Source organism: Arachis ipaensis, chromosome B04 (genome assembly GCF_000816755.2).
Source record: "Arachis ipaensis cultivar K30076 chromosome B04, Araip1.1, whole genome shotgun sequence".
In the NCBI taxonomy this organism is placed as follows: domain Eukaryota; kingdom Viridiplantae; phylum Streptophyta; class Magnoliopsida; order Fabales; family Fabaceae; genus Arachis; species Arachis ipaensis.
Window position 1 is genome coordinate 129,848,709 of NC_029788.2, and position 25,421 is coordinate 129,874,129.

The following is a 25,421-nucleotide window of genomic DNA, read 5'->3' on the forward strand; positions in this document are numbered from 1 at the left end:
AGTAGAGATTTAATTATAAAATTTTAAATTAACCTAATTAAAATTTTAATATAATTATAAGGGCTCAATAATTAAACTGTAGATAAAAGTATAAACAATTTTATGTTCATAATACTATATTAAAATGAACTCGACTTGAATGTTGGTGCTACTAATAAGAATCAGTGTGTGTTCATCTTCATTGTTTAAAGCTTAATTTATTTATCAAACTAATAGTTTACTTTTGCAACAAAAAAAAAAATCTCTTAAAAGATTTGGCCAAAAATAAAGATCACAACGGAAAAATTTTTTTTCTTTGAGTTAATTTAAGTTATTTTCATAGAGCATTTTTGTTTTGTATTTCTTATTTTTTTTAATTAGGAGTAAGACTCAAATTTAAAACATTTGAGTGAGAATGGAGAGAATATATCATTTGAACTGTCCTAAAAGAAAATATAAAATTACTCCTCTACAAATTCTAGTAGAATGAATAATACAAACAAAAAAAAAAAGAAAAAAAAACACTACATGAAGACACAGTTCCTCAATTCTAATTAAATATGATTAAATTAACTAAAATAAAAATTTAACACTTAATTTCATGTGGAGTTCATAGGCAAGAGTAATTAAATAATAATTTAGTTAAATCTATTAAATTATTTAATAATTTTTAGTTATCAATTCTACATAAAGTTATGTATCTAAGTATTTCACGGTTAACTAACAAATCAATCACAAACATCCTTTCTTTAACACTAACAAGTAACAACTATATAACCAACAAAAAAAAAAAAACCTAAGATTTAGGATTTATGAGGATTATGTGGGGCAAAAAGTGATGATGTAATTTGCTCCAAAACATGTACAAGTGCTTGAAGCATCATCATAAGCATAACTATAAGCTCTTGGACATGCATTCTTAAACATTTATGAGTAATTTGTAGGTGGGCTGTGGGCATGTCTGTGGTGTTCCGTGCTTTCCGGTACAATAATATTCCAGACTGTTGAATGCCGCACACGCGCTCTTGTATGTAACTACCAAACTGGTGATATTTTTTACCTGTAACTCCTTTGGACAGTTATCATTTAGCTAAAAAACGCAGCCAGCATATTGACTGTTATCGGTTCTTCCGGTTGCATGTACCCCCATAGGAACATTATAACCGTCTACCAAGTTCACATCATAAAAGTCCATATTGCCATTGCCAGCATTTTCAACCGTGAACTCGGCCGGTGTTACCGGCAGAACACCTCCGCCGATACACTTGAGGCCACCGAAACAGTCTCCGATAGCACATTCAACGTTACCGGTCCTATCAAAATTGCATTCGGTTCTAGTCCAAAAACGTCCTGACCAACCAGCCGGCACATTTAATTGGGTCAAAGAACCGGGTCTTAGAGAAAATTCCGTGTAAATAATATTTGGGCGGTTGCCGAAAAGACTTCCGGGCGGCCAAACAGCGTATTTGCAATTATTTTGTAGGGTGAATAATGTGGTTGATGCAATATCACCTGCCAATATATTCATCCATCAGTGGTTTTTTTTTTTTGACAAAAATATTCAAGTGCTTTTGCGGAGTATTTTATGCGCATAAGGCATGGAATTGAGTCTACCATATGTGAAGACTTGGTACAAATAGAAGCACACATGGCAATACCATGGGAAGGTGAGGCATCATTACATAAAGAAGAATGCTAGGGGCCAGTAATTTTGGTGTTTTGTAACCATCAATTGGCCATCAATAGTATTTTTAATGGTGTGAGATTACATCTAATTGTGGGAGATCACTCATTTTTGTTTTGATGGTTAAGTGTTGGACAGAAAACACAAAAATTACTGGCCCGCTAGACTTTTCCTTACAGAAATTAATAAAAGAAACCTTTTCAAATTTGCAATCTCATGGGTGGGATGCATCTTATATGGTGGAGAGAGCGATATTGACACCCAAAAATCATGATGTGCAACAGTTTAATGATATAGTCATTAACCAATTTTCGGGAGACGAACGAATTTTAGCATCCTTTGATGAAGTAGAAGGAGATACAAATAATCTGTATCAACAAGAATATCTTAACTCGATCTCCACGGGTGGATTGCCACCTCATATGTTGAAGGTAAAAAAAGGTGTTCCTCTGATGTTACTAAGAAACATAGATCCTAAGACAGGCTTATGCAATGGCACAAGGCTACTATGTCGATGAACTTTTCAAAACATGTTAGACGTGAAAATCTTAACAGGCCATCACTGTAAGATCTCTAATTTTTTAAAAGTTATTAATTAATTATTTATGATGCATAATATTTATTTAAGACTGTACTTCGGAGATTTTTATATAAAAGTTGAGTAGACTCTTATTTTTGATGTAGAGTTCTTATAATTGAAAAATAGTGAATATTTTATATGCCTTAATTTTAAATATTTATATTTTTAACCTTATTTTATAAATGAAAGAGAATTAATTTATTTGTCTCTAATTTTTATTTAATTAGCATTTAATCGAAACTAATTTATAAATTTGTAATTGAAAGGTATTTTAAAGATGGATATTTTATATTTAATTTAATATAATATCTCTTAATTTTATTAAAATTTAACAAAACTCCAATTTGTCCAAAAATCTCTAATTTCACATTTGTCCTAAATTAAACCCTAATCCTAAAATCAAACACACAAAACCTTAACCCTAATTAACACATAATTTTCTCTTTACCCCAAAAGAAACCCTAGCTGCCCTTTACCTCCTTCAGCCGCCAATTACTTTCACCCCCAATAACCCCACTCATCGAAGAAAGAAAGAAAAAAAAAAGGAAATGAAAACAGGGGAAGGAGGGGAGAGAGGGTGAGATTCGAGAAAGCAGAGAGAAAGAGAGGGAAGAGCGCCGGGGGAAGGAGGAAGACGCGCCGGAGCTAGTGGGCTGTTCCACCGCTCCTCGTCGCGGCTGAAGCCGTCGCCGCCACTGATGCGTCCGCACCGTCGTATGTCGCTAATAGAGGAAGAGGAGCGCGAACCAGAGCCATGCAAGGGAGGAGCAAAGCGCGCGCAGGGGAGGAGTCACTGCTACCATGGTTAAGGTCGCCGACGTCGTCCTCACCGCAAGCCAGAGTCACCGTCATCCATGGTGGAGCCAAGGAGAGAGAGAGAGAAGACACCGTCGAGGATCCCGTCGCCGTCAGATCTGCCTCGTCACCACCGTGCTTCCATCAGCGCCGTGGATCTGTTTCATCGCTGAGCTGAGCTATGGAAGGAAGGGTCAGAACGTGACGGGAAAGGGAGACACCTTCCACCGCTGTCCCGCCGCCAGATCCGTGTCACCGCCACGAACCGCCGCTGTTCTGGCTGTCGGAAGCCGCCGCCGAGCCTTTGCCTTCTTGGTAAGCGTTTTTACTTCCAGAACTTCTGAAATCAATATTCCAATATAAGTTATTAGAGGCTCTGAGCTGTTGGTATTGTAGGATTGAATTCCGACGATTTTATATCAAAGTTAAGGTTACAGTTGGACCATCGGAGTTTCTGGCCGCTGTCGGAGATGCCTCCAGGTCAGCTCGGAATTGCGGCTGTTCCATTTTGCTCTTACTGTAGGTATATCTTATTGCGAACCCTCGCCGTTAGTTTCCTGTTATGTGTTATTAAGGTTTTCGCGATATTTATGTTTTAGGATTGAGTTATCGGGATTGCCTATTGCAATTAAAGCTGTTTCTGCTATTGCGGAAGTGAGCAGACCTACGATTGAAGCTGCAGTTGGTTTCGGGCGGAGAGGAATGGTTCTTGTGACGCCTTTAGTTTATGGGTTCAACTTTCGAGGTAGGGTTTTTATTAAAATCTAATTTATATTACAGAGTTGTGATAAATAGATATTAATGTGAGAGAACATATGTCTGTGATTATGATTGTCTTCTAAATGTGGTTGTTTGCTGGACTGAATGACTGATTGCTTGATTGTTTGAGTAGTTTGTGATTGCTGAAAAGAAATTAGTTTAAAAGGTTATTTAGTTGATTATTATGAAAAATGGCTTTTCTTGGTTTTGAAGCTATTTTTGATGATGTAAAGGAATTGACTTTGGAAATTGTTTAATTTTGAGTTAGTGACTTTATAAATGACTTTATAAATGATTTAGTATTTGAGCTGGTTTGATTTTAAAAAGAGATTTATTATGGGCACTGATTCGCTTTGAAAATAATTTGATATTGGAACTAGCTGAATCTTGGAAAATGATTGAGGTTTGGAAAATGTTTGAGAAATGTTTGGATGGGACCCGAAAAGGGTGGCAAAATCTGAGTTTTAGGGGAGATGCTGCCGAAATTTTATAAAATTAGAAGTTTCATTTGAAGTAGTTATTTTAAAAGGTTTAATTTTAAGCATTATATGATTTAAGATTACTTCATTTATCAAAGAAAAAGTAATGTTTTGGATTGAGAATTGTTAGTGAACGAAACGAAAAAAAAGATGATGAGGATTGATTTGAAATATGATTTTTGAATGAATTTGGAAATGGGATATGAATTGACGAATGATGATGATATTGAGAATGGCTCAGATATTGATGAATGATGAATGAATTATTTATATGGCTTATAAATTTGAAATATCTGAGATACGAGGTTCCCTGGATTAAGTGTCGTGGCTTGCCACCACGTGTACCAGGTTGAAGACTCGATACTCTGTTGACCCTACGATGTAAGTGTGTGACCGGGCACTATATAAATTCTCGGGAATGTTACCCCCATTGAGTAATATCGATTATTCGAGAAAAAGCTATGCATAGACTCTTGGGGTTGCACGTCGGGGGACAGTCTAAGTACAATTCAGACTTGTCGGGTTGGCTGGATAACCGACAGATGAGCCTCATCAGCCATAGGACAGGCATGCATCATATGCATTTGTATGCTTTGCTTGAGTTTGAACTTGTTTTGGTTTGCCTAATTGCTAAACTGTTCGTAACTGATACTTGAACTATTTGCTGTAACTGCTGCCTACTTGTGCTTTCCTTGTCTGCCTTGCCTGTGTTTGTTCTGGCGTGCTACATTTGAGATTGAACTTTGGTGCTGAATTAATGATTGTGTTGTTTGATTGCGTGGTTGGTTTCTGATTGAGATTTTCTTATAAGAAAGGAAATGTTTCGAATTTTTGAAAGATTAAACATTATTTTTTTGAAAAGGTTTTGAACGATTACCTATTGATTTTTTTTAAAAAGATTCATAAGGCAATGATAATCACTGAACTTGAAAATAGTTTTTCTATTAAATATCTTCTTATGAAAACTTTGAAATTTTGTAGTGAGACCGTGTGGTTAGGTTCTCACCCCTACAACTTTACCTTTTTAGGAACCGGATGAAGAAGCATTAAGAAGAGTTATACTGCGTTTGGTTTATATGTTGTTGTATTAATTAAATTATTTTCTTCCCTCGTCTTTGTTATTACAAGTTTGTAAGAGGGATAGGAATGGTATGTTTTATGCGTATAATATATTGAGTTATTATGTAAGGAGTCTTGTATATGAATTTATGCCTGCTTGTATTTTTCTTAAGATAAAGTATTTATTTCTGGTTTTCAAAGAAATCAGCGATACAGTGTCGAGTCACATGCTCCTATTTTAGTATTTAATATGTAAAGTAGTCGTAATACTTCTTGCTATCAGAGTAGCGCAGCCGGAAGCGTGACTTCTGATAGTGAGGGTGTTACAATCACTCTGGAAAAAGAGCTTTTCTGCTTCGGATAAAACACAAAACAACTGAGAATTCAGGATTACCCTTTGTGCTTATTAGAAAGTAATTTCCTATAAGATTGAGTTTTGCCTTAACGATAAATAAATCACAAGGGCAAACTATCCTTAAGGTAGGGATCTATCTCCCTAAACATGTGTTCAGCCATGGTCAATTATACGTTGCTCTATCTCGAAGTGTTTCTCAGTTAACCACAAAAATCTTAGTCAAAGAAGGAATAGTAGATGGAAAAAGGGGACAATTCACAAAGAATGTAGTGTTCAAAGAAATTTTGTTACCTGCACCTCAGGTAATTTATGTGCTTGACAAATACGTGAGCCTTTTTACAAGTATAATCCGTGTATTATGTAATTTTATCATTACAATATCAACATTGGAGTAGATAGTTTTGTTCACTAATTTCAATAACTAACGACTAAAATTTTTAACAGATAAATTGTTATCAAGAGAGCTCATCAACATATTCAAAGAGATAAGCGAAAGGAACTAGAACCTCTACTTTATCCAACAGGTATGCACCAACTACGATTCATATAAATTATAAAAATTAATAAACATACATCCTTAAAATATATCATTATTGGTTTTTTAAGAAATTATAGTTTGCAATGTTTATATTTACTTTAAAAAAAATTCAAAATTTGATTTCTTTAAATGTTGCTATCAATTTTATAATTTTAGCAATAAAATTATAAAAATTAAAATTTTAAAACCAATAAAAGGTAGACGTATGTCTTATTTGTGATGTATCATTACTTAATTCTAAAGTAATATATATAACACTATTAAAACATATTGTGATACATATATGCAATAAATTACAGGAAACATGATTCCAATTATTATGAAGTAGATGGAAGGATGAGCAATCAATTGCATCAATGAGACCAATCAACAATAAAGTAAGGATTACAGCATTAATGACGGGACAACTGCATTGATGATACATATTTTTGTTTTAGTGTTATTGATCAAACGTGAAATTGACTTAGGTTCATCCAATCAAAATTTATTCTATTGGTTGAGGAGGTACAGTTAAAGTAGACAAAACTCAATTATGAAAGATGATAAAAAGAGAAATATTGGATCAAAAAATAAAAGGTAATGCAATAAACTTTTATTACATAATAAATATTTCCGTCTATTTTGTCCTATATACCAATTATGTTAAACTTTTTAACTCTTTTTTTTTCAGCCATGAACTTAAAAAAACACAACTAACTCATTTCGATACAAAACAATATCATTGGAGGTAATTGTTATTAAGAAAAAAAATTCCTAACAAAAAAAGATGTAATATCATTTAATTTATATTTTGTCAATGATAAATAAGGATTAATGTCATTTTTTTTGTCCTTTCAAAAAGTTCAATGCAAAACAAGATATCACAATTCTACATATTTTACTTGAATTATTCTCTATAATAAGCAATCAATTTAATTGAATAAACCTGAAGTGTTTATATGGTTATTTTTATGGTAAATAAAATCTGACAATTTTTCAAGATGCAAGAAGTTATTGACAAGGAGATGTATGGTGAATTACGAAAGATTTTTTTCAGGTACACAACCTTTGTATTCTCCTAATTTTTTCAATAATACTCTTCTAGTTTGATATTTAAAAACAAAATTTATAAGCATATTCATTTCTTATGTCCTTCCACTATTTGTAGGAAACTGAAGGCATCTTCAGAATCAAAATCATATTTTGGCCTACCACTTAAAAAAGAAGAAGACAAACATGAATATCCATGATATTTAGACAAAATTAATTTTTGTAAATAACTAACGTGCATTTGGGTTTATAGATATACTCTTTTTAAATTATGATAACATTTTGAACGTTATTTCTTGAACTATACCTTTTTCTGATAGTATATACATATATCTTTATGGTGTGCTTTTATAATTTAGCATTTTAAAGGTTTTCTATAGTAATTTTACTCTCAACAAAATTTCATATAAATAAGGCTACGTTAATTTTAAAATGATGAAAAAAATACTTATCTGACAAATTTAAAAGATAAATGATATATTAACACCAACACTAAAATATAATATAATTATATATTATATAATCAAAACTTAATAAATGTAGGACACAAAGTCAAACTTGAAAACACAACGAAATACACAGAACTGCCGTGGGAATAATTAATAATTAATAATTAATTATAGCTAGACAATTTTAAACTGAATAATAAAGAAATTTGCATTGAAATTAATTTGCTGCTTAGAGAGCAAATTAGTTATTTAACAGATTGTAACAACCAATAACAATTCTTAAGGATAGACCTCAATAAGAGAATATATTCCAGTTAAAGGGGATATTTTATAATTTTGAAAACCTGCTTTCAAAAATAGTTTCTTCAATTCTTCTTGGCTTCTCTCCTTTCCATTCACATGTGTCATCATAATATCCATCCTTAGCTTCAATTGAGTAAGTTCATGCTCTTCATGGTTTTCATTTATCACAGTATCTATGATAATTACTTTTCCTCCTTTAACATCATTTAAAATTGCATCTTTACATTTTTTTAATATTTTTACACAATGTTCATCATCCCAATCATGTAAAATCCACTGCAAAAACAAAAAAAATAAAAAAAAAAAGTTAGCAATATTAATTGCCTTTTCCAAGAGTAATCCAATTTATCAACAAGCAAGTACGCTCATTATTTTCTTTTCTTAAAAAAATTATCAACATAAATGAATGAAGTTTTACATAAAAAAAAAAAAAGAAAATTAATGTTTATTATTTAGTGATCAATTCTGTTTAATTCAAAATATAGAAATGTTTAGATATGTTTATAGTCTAAGTAAAATATTTGTTTTTTAGTTTTGACATTTATAATTTTTTTTTTAATCGAGTAAAATTTAAAAATTATCTATTTTAATTTTTATTTTTTATAAACATGACATACAGATTAAATGCTGACACGATATGCTTTGTCATTTTAAAATTTTTAATTATTGTATCACCAGCCGCCATTTATTATTATGTACCAAAAAAAAGTCATAAAATAAAATTTTAATACGATNATCCACACTACAAACGATTACTTCTAATATCATTGTATCCTCCTAATCTCCGGTCTCCCTCTATAGCCTCACCTGCGCCGTTGCAACCCCCCTCCGCCGACCATGTCGATGCTGCCGCGAAATTATTATATTTTTAACGATTAATCAGATAAAATCTTTGTAATTTACAGAAACATACCTTAAGTAGAATAGCATGAGCATGAGGAATAGAAAGAAACATGTCTCCACCAACAAAGCTCAAATTGTTGCTTCCTGTAAAATTCTCCACAACATGTGGAAGGTCAAACACTATGCAATTCAATTTGGGAAACATGTCATTGATAATCTTAGATACGGTTCCATTTCCACCACCAACATCTACAATGGATTCCAACCCTTCAAAGACAGCACTATGATCTTTCAATGCCAACTTCACCATTTGAGAGTCACTAGCCATTGACTCATTGAAGAAACTCAAATATGAAGGGTTTTTGCTAAAAAAGTCCCAAAGATTTGTTCCAAGGGAAATTTCAGATAAACTAAGATTTTCTTCAAGAGTCCATTTCCCAAGGAAATGGTAAGTACCTGACAAAGTGGGATCAAGAACACACTTAGACATTGGAGCTAAAGAATGTTGAGTTCCTTTGACAAGAAGCTTTGAAGCAATAGTGAGAGCATATGCTTCCTTTTCTTCATTATCATCATGGAGTAGTCTTGTTATGTGGAAGAATCCATTGTGAGCAAGGTGGCGCATGAAGCGGCGAACGCCGTCGATTTTGGACGGCGGAACTTGCAATGTTGAGGCCAAGTGATGAAGGGTAATGGGTTGGCCATGGTTGTGGATTATGTCAGGCATGTTGAGGTCTAGACACCATTTGAGACACATGGAATCTAGGTATGCATAAAGGTGTTTGTAGACAACAACTTGTCCTTCAAATATCTCACTTGCCTTGCACTCACTTAGCAACTCCATATTGCAACTACACTCTCTGATCTTCTTCTTTTTCCGCTTTTCAATTCACAAACTTTTGGTTTGGTTGTATTTGGTTTGGTTTGGTTGTTGGGTGTTTGATTTGGTGGTTGGGTTTGGTATATGTTTATAGGGATGGAAAAAAAAATAACCTTACACATCTAAATTTTTTTATTAATTAAGTTTGGAGTCCCGCTAGGGAGCCAATGATTTATTTGTACAATGTGTACAATGGACTATATGAGTTACAAAATAAACATCACCCATAATATTAAGAATAACCATTCGGGTACTAGGGATAATAAACATCTCATGTCATAAAACTACTTATTCCAAAAGCTTAAGCTAATTTTGGGTTTCACCAAGAATCAAACTCTTGACCTTTCAAATCTAGAGCTCTAATACCATGTCATGATACCACTCATCCCAGAAGCTTACACTAATAAAAAAAGGTAACACTAATGGTTATATCTCTAATACTCTCTAAACCTCCGTTGTACGTATTGTACAAATATTTTATTGACTCCCCATACTTTTCCTTAAATTTAACTAAATTAGTCTAACATAATAAAAATCAGTTATAACTAATATTATTCTAAGTTTTATCATTTAATTTTGTTGCACTTAATTTATAAAAGAGCAAATCAGAATAGTAGCTATTATTGAAAAAATGATAGAATTTTTATCTTTCATGTAATTTGAATATGTGAAAAGAAGATTTGAAGAATATTCAATTAAAAAGGTGAATGATATAAAAAATAGATAACAAATGAAAAGTAGAGCGAGGAAGAGTGGAAGACAGACCATACATAAAATAGTCTTTAGATATCAACGTATAAATAGTCTTATTGCAATCTTAATACATAATAGGACTCTAATGTTAATTAATTTAGTTAATCGATTTTACTTAGTAGAATAAAATTTTGTTGTTGTTGTTGCAATAATACGTATGTAAAATATATTCAAACTGAAAGTTTATGAAAATTAAATATTCATTGTGCTCATTNATCTTTGATTCTTTGTAAAGTAGAACACAAGATAACCCTAACAGATGACAAGGGAGTGAGGGACTTTATTTGACATCATGAGTGCACACGTTGAAGCTTTGAGATGAGATATGATTCTTTTCATCTTCATTATTCCACTTTGCAATCATATCAATTTTTTGAATCATAAAATGCACTTGCTCTCTCTATCTCCCCATTTATAATTTCACCACAAAAATACGAAAATGCTTAATATAAAAAAGTTATTTTTGTAATCAACGCAAAATTATGTGAGAATACTCTACTCCAAGCATTGATGGGTGTAATTTATGATGCACGGACACTGATACGGATATAAGACACGACACGATACGGAATACACCGATCGATACGCAAATCCAAAAATTTTTATTTTATTTTTTATTAAGATACAAATTGAAAACAATAGACATACATATTGAACGAATATCGATAAATATCGTGTCCGACACGCAAATACAACAATTCAACAAAATATCCATGCTTTATACAGTGTAATTTAAGCATATTGAGGCCACATGTAGCAACAAATAACTTTGAATTGAGGCTTGAAAAATTCAATTTGCGTAAAACAACGGTCAATTTTTTAAAAAATATGTTTCTTTAGCCAAATCTAAAAAAACTATAATACCTAAAAATGTGATAATTAAAAATAATAAATTCTAATCTTCCACTATTATTTTTTGTTCCAAGCGATTATCTTCTCCGAAGTTGTTACTTGAATTAATTACGAATAACAACTACCAAATACAATATCTTCCTGAACACACAAACACTCTCAAACTCAATCTTAACTTTGCTCATCAAGTAAAAAAAATCCAAAAGCCTTGTCATCTAAAAGTCAAAATGATCACCATCAGTGGCAACACAATTTTTATAAAGATAGAACTCAAATTCAAAAAAATTACCACCATGTATTAGAATATCATAATTAGAAAACAAAATCAAAAAAATATCAAAGATGATTAAAAAAAATCAATATAATTTATTAAGATGTTATTTCATAACGAGCATATTCTTAGCGTATTTTTAGTCTATATATTGGTAAGAATCTTGTAATCACTGATGAAAAATATGAATAACAAAAATAATTATTCATTTCTTTCCTAAACTCTTTGTACCATGATAACATGGTATCAGAGTAGTGTTAGGTTTTAGGAACTCAAAATCAACCATTTCTTTACAAATTGATTCTGACAATTTGTCAATTGGTTTCAAACTAAACGAATATGATTATCCATTATAGGCAACTCTGATGAAAAAAGCAATTGGTAGAAGAAGAAAGAAGAAACATACCAAAGAAAACTACTTTAATATTGTGGGTTACCTAAATTGGTGAAAAAATAATTCTAAGTCATCAAAAAATTAGAATAAGGGAGCCACTGCTGTGAGCATCCCAGAGGTCATCAGCAGCGGTGGCGATGCCAGAAGAGAGGAAGCAAGTCACTATGGCAAAGTAGTAAAGACAAGGACTACTGAACTCCTTGGCTGCTCAGCCCATACCGCGACTCAATATAAAAGGGAGACCCAAAATCAGAATCCAATTAAAAAGATAAATGAATGGATTTTCGATTGTGGGACTACCGATACTATGACTCATGACCTCCATGATTTTAACAGCTTGACTATACCTTCAAAAGCCCATATTGAAACAGTTAGTGGAGAATTAATTAATGTTAAAGGAGGAGGCTCCATTACTTTTTCAAAAAAATTGAAATTAAAAAATTGCCTCTATATACCTTTAAAAGCCCAGGACATTCTTTTCCTCCGACCAACACTAGAGTCAATTCCAATTTTTCTCTAATACACTCTGATGTGTGGGTCCAGCTCCTATTTTCCATAATAATTTTCAATATTTTGTGTTATTTGTGGATGATTTCTCTCTCATGACTTGGGTATATTTTTTAAAACACAAATCTGAAGTACCTGATAAATTCTTTGCTTTCTACCAAATGATTCAAACTCAATTCAATAAGAAAATTCAAGTACTTCGCTCAGATAATGGTGAGAAATTTATAAACCAATCAATGCGTGATTTTTTTTATGAAAAATGGTCTTATCCATCAGACTTCCTGCCCAAATACACCCCAATAAAATAGTGTGGCTGAGCGGCGAAATCGTAAGTTACTTGAGATGACCCGAGCCATGCTTTTTGATGCACAAGCTCCAAAAACTTTTTGGTCTGAAGCTATAGCGACCTCATACTACTTACTAAATCGCCTACCTACCCAAGTTCTCCACCACAAAACACCCTTACAAGTGTTGGCTACTCAGACTACAATCCCGTCTATTCTAACCTTACCACCTCGAGTATTTGGATATTCCGTCTTTGTCCATATCCCCAAAGTCAATAGAACCAAACTTGATATTTATGCAGAAAAACGTGTTTTTGTTGGGTATGCTACACACCAAAAGGGCTATAGGTGCTACAATCCAATCACTCGTCGTATTCATGTGACCATGGATTGTGATTTTTTAGAATCCGAATTTTACTTCAGCCGCCAACATAGCATTTAGGGACAATAATGAACCACCAAGTTGGCTAAATAACATTTGTTGCCCAGAAACTGTTCAAACAGAGCAAGTAGATGGAGCCACCGAACATACTTCACTCAACGTAAAAAACAACTCGGTACATACAACCAGTGAGAGTTCTTTTAAGAATGTCAGACAAGAGGTAAGTAATTATCAATCTGATAATTTACTCCCTATTTTTAATGAGGTCACTAACAATAATAGTATAGCATTGGAACATGAAGAACCAGAGCCCAATACCTTTATTCTTCCTCCAAGAAGAAACAGAGGAATGCCTCTTGATCGGTACTCACCAGAATATATTTTCCGTAATTCAAGATATCCGATAAGAGTGGATAGAGAAGGAATAGCAAATGTTGCAAAGGCTTTTTCCACCAGACTCTTAACAGAAGACATTCCGAGAACTGTCCGAGAAGCCAATGAGAAAGCTGAATGGCGAAAAGCCATGAATACAGAAATGGAAGCTCTAGAGAAGAACGGAACTTGGGAGAAGTGTATCCTACCGACAGGAAAAAAGCCAGTCAGATGCAAATGGGTTTTCACCATTAAACACAAGGCAAATGGCACTATTGAACAGTACAAGGCAAGGTTGGTGGCCAAAGGTTATACATAGACCTATGGTATCGACTACACTGATACTTTTTCACCGGTTGCAAAGATTAATACTATCAGGGTGTTGTTTTCAATAGCAGCAAATGAAGATTGGCCACTCCATCAATTTGACGTCAAGAATGCTTTCTTGCATGGAGAGTTGAAAGAAGAAGTGTACATGGAAGCTCCTCCAGATTTCTCTACGGGATTTAGAAAACATGAAGTTTGCCGGTTAAAGAAGGCTCTTTATGGGTTTAAACAATCTCCACGTGCCTGGTTTGAAAGATTTACAGTTGCCATGAAAAGGTATGGGTACAAGCAAAGCAACTTTGATCATACCTTTTTTTTGAAAAAATGGGGAGATTTACTCACTTGCCTAATAATCTATATGGATGATATGATCATACAAAATTGAAAACGAACCTATTTACAGATTTCAAAATGAAGGATTTGGGAGGACTAAAATATTTCTTAGGAATAGAGGTTCTACGATCCAGCAAAAGAATCTTTATCTCCCAAAGAAAGTACATTTTAGACCTTCTGGCAGAAACAGGAATAATGGATTGCAAACCAATAGACACACCCATGCAAGTTAATCACAAGTTGAAGATAGTAGAAGGTGCCACCCTAGCAGATAAGGAAAGGTACCAACGACTAGTTGAAAAACTAATTTACTTATCAAATACTCAGCCTGACATAGCTTATGCTATGAAAATAGTAACTCAGTTTATGCATAAGCCACAAGAAGATCATATGGAAGCTGCCATGAGGATAGTTCGATATTTGAAGGGAGTTCCAGGAAGTGAAATCATTTTCAAAAGGAATGGCCATTTGAAGGTTGAGGCATACACTGACGCAGATTGGGCGGGCAACCCAAATGATAGAAAATCAACCGCTGGTTACTTTATACTTGTTGGAGGCAACCTGGTAACTCGGAAAAGCAAAAAGCAGAAAGTTGTAGCTCTTTCAAGCGCAGAGGCAGAATTTTGAAGAATTGTTAAAGGCATAACTGAAGTATTGTGGATAAGACAATTGATGACTGAGATTAGGTTTCCACCACAATTGCCAAGTCAGTTGAAATGTGACAATAAAGCCGCAATCAGCATTTTAGAGAATCTCGTATAACATGATAGAACAAAACATGTTGAGGTGAATCGACACTTTATCAAAGAAAAAATTGAGAATGACATTATTGAGCTTCAATTTGTGATATTAGAAGATCAGTTGGCTGATATTCTTACTAAAGCAGTTTTAAGACAAGCTCTTGGTAAAGTTCTAACCAAGTTGAGTATTGGTGATCCCACTATTCACCTTGAGGGGGAATATTAGAATATCATAATTAGGGAACAAAATTAGGAAAATATCAAAGATGAATAGAAAAAAAATTAATGTAATTTATTAGGATATTATTCCATAACGAGTATACTCTTAGCGTACTCTTGATCTATATATTGATAAGAATCTTGTAATCAATGATAAAAAATATGAATAACAGAAATAATTCTTCGTTTTTTTCCTAAACTCTTTGTACCATGATAACACCATGATGACAATGGACAATAATCAAATGACCAAAAATGATGTCGAAGAGCGTATCTAATTAATCCGCAACCACAAGTATGATATAAGGGCTTATTGTTCTTGATCCAAATATGCAATTGTTTGATTTTTCTCTATCAAAATTTATTAAATCTTTATTAGAGCTGAACAACAAATGGATTACGGATTACAACTTACAAAGTGATTTTGGTATATATATAAAAACGAAAACCGTGTAACTTTACTAATATTTAGCTATAAATTTTTATTAAACTCTAAAAATAACTAAAGTAAAATAATATCATTTAGTTTTATCTCCATTAATGTTCAAACTACTATAAATAATCTTGAACAATTATTATGAACGAGAAAATATCGATAATATTAGAAAAATATAAAAAAATCAGAACTTATCTTATTTAATATATTAATTATTGTAATAATTAATAAATATTAAATAAAACAAATAGTAACTGTTTTATTTTGGCTAATTTTTTTTGTTATTAAACATTTTCGTTATATTATTTATCTAACTCTGGTAGCATTTTTTGTTTTGTGACACTGATTAATGATCATCTCAACGTTAATTATTCTTAAAGATAAACTAAGGATAAACCAAAATAAGAGAATACATTCCGGTTAAAGGAAATATTTTATAATCTTGAAAGCCTGCTTCCAAAAAGGGCTTCTTGAATTCCTCTTCACTTCTCTCCTTTCCATTCACACTTGTCATGGCAATATCCATTCTGAGCTTCATTTGAGTAAGTCCAAATTCATCTTGTTTTTCATTTATTACAAAATCTATGATAATTGCTTTTCCTCCTTTAGTATTCTTTGAAATTGCATCTTTGCATTTCTTCAATATCTTTACACAATGTTCATCATCCCAATCATGTAGAATCCACTAAATCAAAAACAAAACAAAAAGGTTTAGGAATGTATCATACCATTTTCTTCATCACCTGGCCTTTCTAAAAACACTGACTTTTAATGTATGATTTTGTCCAAATTAACATTTATTTTAAAATTGAAACAGAATGAAACGTCTATGAAAACAAGTCAAGTATAATAGATTGATGAAGTAATATAATTTAGAAAAAAGTATTATTTTGGTATGTTTGGAGTAAATCTTAATTTAAGCTTTAAAATTTTAAACGTTTTATTTCAGTCATAAAAATATTTTAATGTCCTATTTCAATTATAAAAAAATTTTAAGTTGGTTCAATGTTGTCTACAATTAAATTTGACACAAATAATTTGCATATTGAAAAGTCAATATCATTCGATTTCAGTATGTAATTAAAATCGATCCACAAACGATTATTAATATAAAAATTTTTCCATTGCTTTTGGAGCCTTGATGATTGATTGTTATTATTTGGAGTTTTGCACTAAAAAAAATTGAGAAAAAGAAGTATTACAAGATAGTTTTGGTTGTTTTTCTAACACAAGAAAGAAGATATGATTTAACTAATAATGTTATTAATGTCTATGTCACACATTTTATTAATTATTAGTATCAAATTTAACGATAGGACAACATTAAACCTGTTTAAAATTTTTTAAGACAAAAATAAAATATTTGAAACGTTAAAAATCAAATTAAAATTTAGCCCGAAACCAAAATAATTGTAATTTATTTATACATACCTTAAGTAGAACAGCATCAGCCACAGGTATATAATTGAACATGTCTCCACCAACAAAGCTCAAATTGTTGTTGCTGGTTCCTGAAAAATTCTCCACAACATGTGGAAGGTCAAACACTATGCATTTCAATTTGGGAAACATGTCACTAATAATCTTAGATATGGTTCCATTTCCACCACCAACATCTACAATGGATTCCAACCCTTCAAAAACAGCACTATGATCTTTCAATGCCAACTTCACCATTTGAGAGTCACTAGCCATTGACTCATTAAAGGAAGTCAAAATTGAAGGGTTTTTGCTAAGAAAGTTCCAAAGATTTGTTCCAAGGGAAATTTCAGATAAAGTAAGATTTTCTTCTAAAGTCCATTTTGCTAGTAAGTTATAAGAACTTGACACAGATGGATCAAGAGAACACTTAGCCATTGGAGTTAAACAATATTCAGTGCCTTTAACAAGAAGCTCAGAAGAAATTGTGAGAGCATATGCTTCTTTTTCTTCTTTGTTTTCATCATCATCATTATGGATTGTTACAATATCAAAGAATCCATTGTGACTTAGGTGGCGCATAAGACGCTCCACACCACTAATTTTGGATGGTGGAACTTGTAAAATTGAGATCAATTCATGAAGGGTGATGGGTTTTTCATGGTTGTAGATTATGGTTGGTATTTCTAACTCAATGCACCATTTAAGGCACATAGAATCTAAGTAAGCAAATATATGTTTGTACACATGAACTTGCCCTTCAAAAATCTCATTTGCTTTGCGACCACTTAGTAAATCCATTTTTTCCACCATGTTTTCATGTATGTGTTTGCATTGAAACAATAGTTTCATGCATTATATATGGAAACTATAAGGTTGAATCACATTTAATTATTGTTGACCATTAATAATCATTCTTTGACTAATATCAGAGATTCAATGATTCTAGACCAATATCATATTCAATGATTCTTGACCAATAATCCAAGTAATGTAAAAGTATAGTTTTTTTTTTTTAATTTATCTAACCAATTAATATTATTGACCAATAATAATAATTTTTTTTCTTGGTCATGGGTAGAAAGATATACATTCAATAATACTCTTTTTTGTGTTACCATATAAATTATCATCAGCAATAATAGGAATAAATAACCATGTGTACCCATAAAAGATGAAAATACTGACATATGTATCCACACTAAATCGAAACTAAACTTATACCCACTCAAGATGTCATTCGTGTGACAAAAGTACCCTGTCTTTGGAGGATTGGAGTGCCACGTAGGGTACTTTTGTCACACAAAATGTATCTTATATGGGTACAAGTTTAATTTTGATCTAGTATCGGTACATATATAAGTATTTTCATCTTTTATGGATACAAATAGTCATTTATTCATAATAATATTTCTATTTTTTTCCCTCTTTACCCAGCCAACTGTGACGAAGTCTGTTGTATACATTTTGAATGGCCATTCAGTGATATTCTTTTTTTTTAAAATACTATATATACAATTTTTAAGCATTATTGTACTAATTTTTTCAAATTTTTTATTCCAACCAATTGTGATTAAGATCTTTATCTATCCTATAATTAGGAATATTTTTTAAGGAGCTTGATCTTTCACAATTTTGATGTCAATAATAGTGTTTGTTCTATGGTTAAGAGAAGAGAATGAGAAAAAAAAAAGGAAATAAAGTAATATATATACTCACACAGATATTAAAGTGTTCTATCCACCAATTGATTATTGTCAAAGCTTGAATTGGAATGCAACATATTAAGAGATACTATATATTATCACTTAACCAAATTTCAACTATAAGATAGCTTGAAATTGAATAAAAAAGATTTACTAAATATAATTTGTTGATACTATAGTCTAAAAATTGAATTAAAAAAAATTACTCAACCTTCTATCCAATTTTTCGATAGTTTTATCACCATGATTTTAACTAAGAAAAATTATTTAATAATCACTATATTTTAAAATTTTTTAGCATAACACAAATAAAAAAATTATATATAATTTATTATTCATTCTTAAACACTTCTTATTAAGTAAAGAGTATTATATTTTTTATTAATTAAACACATTTTGTAACATCCCAACTTTTTGAATTAAGTTTATTATTCAATAACTAATTAATTAATTAAAATGGTAATAATTTAAGATTTAAATTCAAAATAAAAAATCAGAAAATAATGCATTTGAAAAGCTAATGAGTTATAGTTCAAATGGTATAGTCATCCCATACTTAATTAAGAAGTCGCGGGTTCGAATCTCCATATCTTTGGTAAAAAAAAATGCATTTGAAAAATTAACATATCTAATTTAAAATTTAAATATATGAAAATACTAGCTGATTTCATATTTATGGGATTTGAATGATCTTTAGTTACATGAAAAGATAAGAAAACTAGCTTTATTCTTTAAGTTCTAACAAAATCAAATTCAAATTAAATTAGGTAGATAAATCTGTTACAAGTCTATAGTAGAAAACCGCACTCTTATCAGCCAGTCTGATATACTAACAGTATTTCGAGAATATATCAATTAGCTATGGTTATCCGATTGACTTCATTTAAGATTCATTTTAAAGCTAACTCAATTTTCTATAAATTTATGTCTTAATAGCTATTTTCAAATTCCAAACGTAGAAAATTTTATAGGGCTTGCAAAGCGACGATTCAGATTGGAGATTTCACCTAAACGCGAATTAGATTCTCCTAACACAATCTGTACATACCTAAGAGCTATTTGAGTCCTTCCTTTCTCATTTTATTCTATTTTTTCTATACAAAATATATATTCTAGGTAACCTATCCTCTCCACCTTCTGTTATCTCTAAATTGTCATTCATATACTTTTTCCATTATAATAAAAATCATTATCTCTTCTCACTTCCGATCCTTACTTTCCCTCTAAATCTTCTGCCAAAGTATTCACAAAGTCCACTCATATATTGTTCAAGAAGATATTCTTTTTGAATTATGCAAATTAAAGAATATGAAGATTTTCTTTCTATCCAGTCAAGGATTCATACCTACATCAAAATATACACAAAGTCTAGCCATGGAACAAGTCTTTTTTCGCTAACAAATCGCGTCTATTTGCATCAGAATACATATGGTAGTGTTTGGTTAGTGGGTGTGTCTACACAAGACAGAGACAGTGAGACACACTGACACATGTCCTCTGTGTGATTGTTGAGACACACAATTTTAAAGGACACGTTGGTACACAAATTGACACAAATTACATGTATTCAGTGTACCTCTAATAAGTTGAGACACTGATTATTTATTTGACAATTTTACCCTCCCTTCTCCTCTCCATTTCAACTTCCGTCTCTTCTTTTTTAATGGCCAACCACGCAGAATCTCTTCTCCCCTCCCTTCTTCTCCCCATTTGAACTTCTGTTTCTTCTCTCTTCATGGCAAACCAACCTCCTCTAACTGAAGTGTCTCTATCACTGCCATTGCTACTGCCTCACTTTCTCCTCATACTCTCCATATTGAGTCTCTGTCTTCTTCCTTCTTCCAAATCTCTAGATCTGCGACTTGTGTCTCTGCCATGTCGTAGGCGAGCCTCTATCATCGACCCATCGTGCCTCCATCTTCATCTCTGTTCATCCTTCTATTTGCTCCTTTTTGGATTTTTTCCTAAAATAAAGTTTTATTTTTTCTTTATTTTTTTATTATTAATCTGTACTATTTTTAGAAAAAAATTATAGTTTGAATGCTATGAACAATTTTTTTCCGTTGGCTTCTATGTTGTTGAAATATCTCACATTTCAATTAATTTTTTAATTCAATATTCGATTAGTTCATAGTCGCTTCAACAACTTAAAATTGACACAAGGGATTCAAAATGGATATCATGCCAATTAATTACTTGCTGTTTAATTAGGAAGATATGCATTAAATTTGTTGTTGAAATTACTAGAATTTTTGTTATTTGGATATATTTTTTTTATGAATAGAGATGGAAGAAAAGAATCAGTGTAGTAGCTGTTGAAAAGATATAGATGTTATTAGCATTACATGTCATGATATAACGTCTCTTTATTTCATACATATTATGCATTATATTAACCATCTTATGTGCATTAAAGAACTGAGGATATGATCCTTCGATAAGGGAAAGTGACTCCAAAGATAAGATAATCGAAATGATCCTTTGGTAATAGAAGGTGATCGAATCGAGATAATCTTTCAGTAAGAAAATGTGATTGGTAAACTTTTGGGATAAGAACATTTGGTAAGAGAAGTAGACTCCCATTAATTTTATATAATAATATCTCTTTGTTGACATAACTCCCTTCTTGTGTATGTCTAAATAACCTTGATTGTAAATTGAACTGAGAGAATAATGATCCTTCGGTAAGGGAAGGTGATCGCCAAAACGTTTGAAATAAGAACCTTCGGTAAGGGAAGGGGACTCCCACTTTTTATACCGGTTTAGCTTAATACTTTCCATAAAAACTACGAGAGAAAGTAATGAAAAGTACAAAGAAAAGTGTGATTATGATTATTCTTCCTTTATTCTTTCTGTTTAATTTATGACTTTGTTTATCACGTTCGTTTTATTCTAAGATCCTTCTTTTACTCAAAGATCCTTTCTATTTGATTTATGATTATGTTTATTTTTCTTATTTTACTCAAAGATCTTTTTTGTTTATCCAAAGATCCATTCTATTTGATTTATATATGATTTTGTTTATTATCCTTATTTTATTTAAAGATCTCTTCTCTTTGATTTATCTATGCCAATGTTACTACTATTCTCTTATTTATTTTGCCTTGTTTTATGGCCTACGAGAATATTAAATCAAGGTTTGTGAATTTGCATTCTATATGTTTTAACATTTTAGGCATTTTGTTACGAGTCACATGTGTCATGACATAAGTAAATGAGAAGCATTTAAAAGTCAAACCACTTCGACTAACAAAGACTTTTGAAAATAATAATTGAACAACATTACATCATCATTATTTTTATTTTTAAAACTCGGAGTGACTGGGATGGATACGATGATACCATATAGATAAACTACTGAGAAACTTTTATTTCTCACTTCTCTTTCTGTACCATCTTCAAGAACGATGCAGTACAAAGTAATACACTATTCGGTTGAGGAGAAAAGACAAGTGCACTATTAGGAGCGAGATATCAAGGACGTAGATATGAAATGTTAAGCGCTTACCCAAACTCATATTAAGAAGGAAGAATAGGCGATTGTTTTAGTCATAGTTATACAAATTAAGAGATTAAGATTTCTTATGTGTCTTGTTTATCTTTATTGAATGATTGTAATTGTGACTATGATGTTTTTTTTATGATTATTTGGTATGAGTAAAGCTTGTCATTGTTTGTGCCTTCATAGTTTAGCACGTCCGTTTTTCATATTAGTACCTTCATATCCACTTATATTTTTCAACTAGTAACCATTCTAATAGAAATTAGTTATTCACTATTTTTACATATATAAATTATTTTATATAAAAATTTCATATTGTTTTAAAAATTTCGCAAGGTTTTGAATATCAACAACCAATATAATCCAAATAAGGCTTAAACCCAGTTTAAAAATATTAGGGTGTTACATTTTTTGTATCAGAGCAATTTGATCTCATGCGACTATATTCTATGCTTACAAGATTAATTTATTATCATTTAGTTATAATTACTGTCATATAATGAAATATTTTCTATGTGATCAAATTAGATTAGAAATATGTGATCATCTAATAATAAAAGTTATTGTGCTCCTAAATATTTTGTTTGAGGCTTATCGCCGTAATTGTTTGGTCAAAATGTGCATGTGTTAACAAAAATACCTACATATCTTTGCATTTTTTGGATTGATACTATTCCTATAATTGCTACCACTATCTTATAAGCCATTTAAGCTAAGAGTACATGCACTTTTATAAACTCCATTTCATCATTTAATATGCCCTATCATCATTATATTCCTTAAAAATGTGATATTAGTATATTACACGATCTTTTTATTTATGTTATTTATGTTACTATTACTATCTCTTTAATCAAAGGGAAGGAGAAAATGTGAAGCAATTGTCTTATATATTAAGAAAAATTACTTACTTTTAACTTCTCTGAACTCTGCTTGTCATGCTTTTGCTTAGCTTGATTTGACATTAACTTCATTGATTAGCTTTTATTTTCTTCCTCTTTGGTGTTTGAATAAAAAAGTGAATTCTTTTCTCTTATCTGACTAATGCCTGAAGTAAACTTAGCAGAAGTTTAGGATCGTTTTTCCTTTAGATTGATTTGCTTTGGACTTGGTTTGATTTCATTCTCATTTAGCAGCTTTGGATCATTTTGCCTCATAAAATTAAACTGCAATAAAACAATTTGGGCCTGCACACCAAACTAACATTATCAAACTCACTTGGGTCACAACTAGAAAATGGATTAATACAGACAGATTTACAGACGGATTTAGTCTTTATTACAGACGGATTTTTGGATACCGACAAAATTACCGACGGATTTTGTCCCTCTGTAAAAGCCCCGTCGGAAATTATTTACCGATGGATTTTTTTTCCGTCGGAAAATTACAGACGGATTTTTAGCAATTACCGACGGATTTTCCCTCTGTAAATTTTCTATCCATTTTCCAAAGGCGACGAACTTTCCGACGGATTTTCCGTCTGTAATTACAGACGGATTTTTCAGACGGATTTTCCGTCTGTAATTACAGACAGATTTTTCGACAGATTTTTCGTCTGTAATTACAGACGGATTTTCCGACCGATTTTCCGTCTGTAATTACAGACGGATTTTCCGACAGATTTTCCGTCTGTAATTTGAACTTTGGAAAATCATCCCGTTCTGATTACAGACAGAAAATCCGTCTGTAATTCCGTCAGTAAGATAAAATAGAATAACTTCCCTTCCTTCCACCCATCTTCAGTACCATCATCACCATCCCTTCCACCTTTCTTCAGAGAAAACCTGCAAAATTCATCAAAATCAATATCAAACTATGAAAGTTAAAAACTATAGAAAGCAATGGCCTACCATGAATTTTAGGTCAAAAAAGCTTCGATTGCAGAAAATAATTCATCAAAATCAGAGTGAACCTGCAAATTCAAACAAACCACAAAAGCAAAGTATGATAAACCTAAGACTGGCACAGAAAAGGGAGCCCTAAGATTTATCACGAAGAACAGAATCACAAAATCAGGATATATATACCTGAAATTTGAGATGGTTACGAGAAGAACTGAGAGAGCGAGTTGAGATTAGATGGAAGAGGAGCCAGAGGGAGCAGATGCGATGAGAGCAGCGGCAGAGAGAGCTCTGCGACGATGGGAGTAGATGCGACGAGAGCGGCGGCGGAGGGATCTCGTGCGACGCAAGGGATGATAGAGAGAGAGATTGTGCGACACAACGGTGACAGCGGCAACGGCGGCAGCGGCAGCGGCGGAAGAAGCAGAAGTAGCAGCCACGGAGAGATGAAGTAGCTCGTGCTACCATATGCATATCCATATCCACGGAGAGAAAAAGAGGCTCGTGTTTCATTTGGAAGAAGCTCGTGTCTCATTTAGGTTTAATTAAAAATTTCCAACGAAAAATTTTAAATTACAGGCGGATTTTTCGTCTGTAATAATTTAATAAAACACAACGTTTTGTCTATTTAATTACAGACAGATTTTCTGTCTGTAACTATTTCTCATAAAAAAAATTAATTTTACCGACAGAATTATCGACGGATTTTGTTTTCCGTCTGTAATTTATGCTAATTCATTTTTTTTGTTTTCCGACAAAAAAATCCCTCTAAAATTCCGTCTGTATTTCCGTGGGATAAAATCCGTCGAAAATATCCATCTGTAATAACTAGTGTTCTAGTAGTGGGTTATCAACCTAAATCAACATGTTTGTCATCATCAATTTGTTATATATCTACTAAATTCAATAACTTGTCTAATTACTCTTAAATGAATGCATATGAATGGCGATATATAATCATTTATGCCCTTGCATGTAATTTATATGATTTGAATATTTGAATTTGATATGTTAGAATATTGCTTGATGATTGATGACCTTTATTGCTTGCTAGAGATTATGCTATAAATTCGGATTCTCAGTTAAGGTAATATAAAAAGTAGAAATAGTAAGTTGCATAATCAATTTTTCATTCTATACATTACTTTTTTAAGTAGGATAAGATTTGGGCGTAAACTTGATAAGTCTAATTTGTTGTCTTCAGAGTTTAGGACTATCAAGATCTTTAGATCAGAGAGATTTATAATTTTTGAAGTAAGATTGTCTAAAAACTTTTAAGATAAGAAGAATTCAAAATCTCAAACCAAATAACTTATTCAACAAAATTCAAATCAGTATAGGACTAAAATTA

General features: G+C 31.9%; 4 protein-coding genes and 1 pseudogene across 13 annotated transcripts; 1 reads left to right on the plus strand and 4 right to left on the minus strand.

Moving 5' to 3' along the window:
- LOC107637364 lies at window positions 763-1,507 on the minus strand (annotated as a pseudogene).
- On the plus strand, window positions 2,684-7,594 carry LOC107635491. Of its 8 annotated transcripts, none has more exons than XR_002362025.1 (6): window positions 2,684-3,353; window positions 3,464-3,557; window positions 3,638-3,783; window positions 6,135-6,214; window positions 6,528-7,264; window positions 7,376-7,591. XR_002362025.1 is itself a non-coding variant. In XM_021122110.1 (5 exons), exons 1-4 carry the CDS (start codon window positions 3,045-3,047, stop codon window positions 6,191-6,193), a joined length of 612 nt encoding a protein of 203 aa, XP_020977769.1. In that variant the 5' UTR covers window positions 2,706-3,044; the 3' UTR covers window positions 6,194-6,214; window positions 6,528-6,917. The 8 variants fall into 8 exon arrangements, 3 of the variants coding, with proteins under 3 accessions (XP_020977769.1, XP_020977771.1, XP_020977770.1); XR_001619259.2 differs by having other exon boundaries at window positions 2,694-3,353; window positions 3,435-3,561; window positions 7,376-7,557; XR_001619258.2 differs by having other exon boundaries at window positions 2,695-3,353; window positions 3,435-3,557; window positions 7,376-7,555.
- On the minus strand, window positions 7,889-9,815 carry LOC107635490 (isoflavone-7-O-methyltransferase 9). 2 transcript variants are annotated; one of them, XM_021122113.1, is made up of 3 exons: window positions 9,309-9,815; window positions 8,923-8,996; window positions 7,889-8,285 (listed from the first exon to the last, which is right to left on the minus strand). In XM_021122113.1, exons 1-3 carry the CDS (start codon window positions 9,694-9,696, stop codon window positions 7,986-7,988), a joined length of 762 nt encoding a protein of 253 aa, XP_020977772.1. In that variant the 5' UTR covers window positions 9,697-9,815; the 3' UTR covers window positions 7,889-7,985. The 2 variants fall into 2 exon arrangements, with proteins under 2 accessions (XP_020977772.1, XP_016194461.1); XM_016338975.2 differs by having other exon boundaries at window positions 8,923-9,813.
- On the minus strand, window positions 15,896-17,822 carry LOC107635489 (isoflavone 7-O-methyltransferase-like). Its single transcript, XM_016338974.2, has 2 exons — window positions 17,034-17,822; window positions 15,896-16,287 (listed from the first exon to the last, which is right to left on the minus strand). The coding sequence occupies exons 1-2, from the start codon at window positions 17,820-17,822 to the stop codon at window positions 15,988-15,990; spliced, it is 1,089 nt and encodes a 362-aa protein (XP_016194460.1). The 3' UTR covers window positions 15,896-15,987.
- LOC107638165 lies at window positions 23,943-24,591 on the minus strand. Of its 2 annotated transcripts, XR_002362027.1 has the most exons (3): window positions 24,257-24,591; window positions 24,080-24,141; window positions 23,943-24,013 (listed from the first exon to the last, which is right to left on the minus strand). XR_002362027.1 is itself a non-coding variant. In XM_016341333.2 (2 exons), exons 1-2 carry the CDS (start codon window positions 24,581-24,583, stop codon window positions 23,981-23,983), a joined length of 360 nt encoding a protein of 119 aa, XP_016196819.1. In that variant the 5' UTR covers window positions 24,584-24,591; the 3' UTR covers window positions 23,944-23,980. The 2 variants fall into 2 exon arrangements, 1 of the variants encoding a protein (XP_016196819.1); XM_016341333.2 differs by lacking the exon at window positions 24,080-24,141 and having other exon boundaries at window positions 23,944-24,013.

Bases quoted from the DNA above. Each gene is read 5' to 3' on its own strand.
- LOC107635491 (XM_021122110.1), top strand. From the start codon at position 3,045: ATGGTTAAGGTCGCCGACGTCGTCCTCACCGCAAGCCAGAGTCACCGT. The intron at 3,562-3,637 runs GTATATCTTATT...TTTATGTTTTAG, and splicing joins CCATTTTGCTCTTACTGTAG to GATTGAGTTATCGGGATTGC. The intron at 3,784-6,134 runs GTAGGGTTTTTA...AATTTTTAACAG, and splicing joins TTATGGGTTCAACTTTCGAG to ATAAATTGTTATCAAGAGAG.
- LOC107635490 (XM_016338975.2), bottom strand. From the start codon at position 9,696: ATGGAGTTGCTAAGTGAGTGCAAGGCAAGTGAGATATTTGAAGGACAA. The intron at 8,286-8,922 runs GTATGTTTCTGT...TTGTTTTTGCAG, and splicing joins CTCATGCTATTCTACTTAAG to TGGATTTTACATGATTGGGA.
- LOC107635489 (XM_016338974.2), bottom strand. From the start codon at position 17,822: ATGGATTTACTAAGTGGTCGCAAAGCAAATGAGATTTTTGAAGGGCAA. The intron at 16,288-17,033 runs GTATGTATAAAT...TTTTTGATTTAG, and splicing joins CTGATGCTGTTCTACTTAAG to TGGATTCTACATGATTGGGA.
- LOC107638165 (XM_016341333.2), bottom strand. From the start codon at position 24,583: ATGAAACACGAGCCTCTTTTTCTCTCCGTGGATATGGATATGCATATG. The intron at 24,014-24,256 runs GTATATATATCC...TGAATTTTGCAG, and splicing joins GTAACCATCTCAAATTTCAG to GTTTTCTCTGAAGAAAGGTG.